Source organism: Schistocerca cancellata, chromosome 4 (assembly GCF_023864275.1).
Source record: "Schistocerca cancellata isolate TAMUIC-IGC-003103 chromosome 4, iqSchCanc2.1, whole genome shotgun sequence".
NCBI classification, from domain to species: domain Eukaryota; kingdom Metazoa; phylum Arthropoda; class Insecta; order Orthoptera; family Acrididae; genus Schistocerca; species Schistocerca cancellata.
The window spans coordinates 293,238,391-293,240,424 of record NC_064629.1 but is presented as its reverse complement, the minus strand read 5'-3'; the positions used below and the strand labels follow the sequence as shown (position 1 = coordinate 293,240,424).

General features: G+C 38.0%; 1 protein-coding gene across 1 annotated transcript; it reads right to left on the bottom strand.

Moving 5' to 3' along the window:
• Positions 1–1,093: 1,093 nt before the first annotated feature.
• On the bottom strand, positions 1,094–1,477 carry LOC126184128 (uncharacterized). The gene has a single exon (XM_049926495.1). The coding sequence runs from the start codon at positions 1,475–1,477 to the stop codon at positions 1,094–1,096; it is 384 nt and encodes a 127-aa protein (XP_049782452.1).
• Between the last annotated feature and the right edge of the window lie 557 nt (positions 1,478–2,034).

Genomic DNA, 2,034 nt, shown 5'->3' with positions numbered 1-2,034 from the left:
TTTCCCAACTTTTGCGTCTTTCCCAACATTTGCGTCTTTCCCAACATTTGCGTCTTTCCCAACATTTGCGTCTTTCCCAACATTTGCGTCTTTCCCAACATTTGCGTCTTTCCCACATTTGCGTCCTTCCCACGTTTGCGTCCTTCCCAAACTTGCGTCCTTCCCTCATTTGCATCTTTCCCTCATTTGCATCTTTCCCTCATTTGCGTCTTTCCCTCATTTGCGTCTTTCCCTCATTTGCGTCTTTCCCTCATTTGCGTCTTTCCCTCGTTTGCGTTTTTCCCTCGTTTACGCGTTTCCCTCGTTTACGGTTTTCCCTCGTATACGTTTTTCCCTCGTTTACGTCTTTCCCTCATTTACGTCTTTCCCTCGTTTATGTCTTTCCCTCATTTGCGATTCTCAAATATTTCGTGAACCTATGATGCTTCAGATTATGTCCCACCAACCGATTCTTGCCTTTTGCCATGTTGTGCCACAAATTGATCTTCTCCCATATTTGCGTGTTTCCCATATCTGCGTTTTTCCCATATTTGCGTTTTTGCCATATTGCGTTTTTGCCATATTGCATTTGTGGCATATTGCGTTTTTGCCATATTTTGTTTTGCCATATATTCGATTTTGCCATATTTTTGATTTTGCCATGTTTACGTTTTTGCCATGTTTTCGTTTTTGCCATATTTCCGTTTTTGCCATATTTTCGTTTTTGCCAGATTTTCGTTTTTGCCATATTTTCGTTTTTGCGATATTTTCGTTTTTGCCATATTTTAGTTTTTGCCATATTTTCGTTTTTGACATATTTTCGTTTTTCCATTTTTTCATTTTTGCCATAATTTCGTTTTTGCCATGTTTGCGTTTTTGCCATGTTTGCGTTTTTGCCATGTTAGCGTTTTTGCCATTTTTGTGTTTTTCCCACATTTGCGTTTCCCAGATTTGCGTCTATCCCACATTTGCGGCTTTCCCACATTTGCGTTTCTCTAATATTTCGTGAACCATTGATGCATCAGATTATGTCCTACCAACCAATTTTTGGCCCTTTTTCAAGTAGTGATACAAGTTGATCTTCTCCCAAATTTGCGTTTTTCCTATATTTGCGTTATTCCCATATTTGCGTTTTTCCCATATTTGCATTTTTTCCCATATTTGCGTTTTTACCATATCTGCGTTTTTCCCATATCTGCGTTTTTCCCATATCTGCGTTTTTCCCATATCTGTGTTTCACCCCTATCTCTGCATTTCTCCCATATCTGCGTTTCTCCCATATCTGCGTGTTTCCCATATCTGTCTTTTTCCCATATCTGCGTTTTTCCCATATGTGCGTTTTCCCATATCTGCGTGTTTCCGATATCTGCGTTTTATCCATATTCGTGTTTTTGCCATATTTGCGTTTTTGCCATATTTGTGACTTGCCATATTTTTGTTTTGCCATATTTGCGTTTTTGGAATATTTGTGTTTTTGCCATATTTGTGTTTTCGCCATCTTTGCGTTTTTGTCATTTTTGCGTTCTTGCCTTTTTTGCGTCCTTGCCTAATTTGCGTTTTTGCCTTGTTTGCGTTTTTGCATTTTTTGCGTGTTTGCCTTTTTTCTGCTTACCATATTTGCGTTTCTGCCATATTTGCGTTTTTGCCATGATTGCGTTTTTGCCATATTTGCGTTTTTCCCATATTTGCGTTTCTCCCATATTTGCGTTTTTGAGATTTTTGCGTTTTTTCCATTTTTGCAATTTTGCCATTTTTGCGTTTTTGCCATTTTTGCGTTTTTGCTAGTTATGCGTTTTTGCCTTTTGTGCGTTTTTTTCATATTTGTGTTTTTGCCATATTTGCGTTTTTGCCATATTTGTGATATTGCCATATTTGCGTTTTTGCCATATTTGTGCTTTTGCCATCTTTGCGTTTTTGCCATTTTTGCGTTTTTTCCATTTTTGCGTTTTCGTCATTTTTGCGTTTTTGCCTTTTTTGCGTTTTTGCCTTTTTTGCGTTTTTGCCTTTTTTGCGTTTTTGCCATATTTGCGTTTTTGCATATTTGCGTTTTTTCCA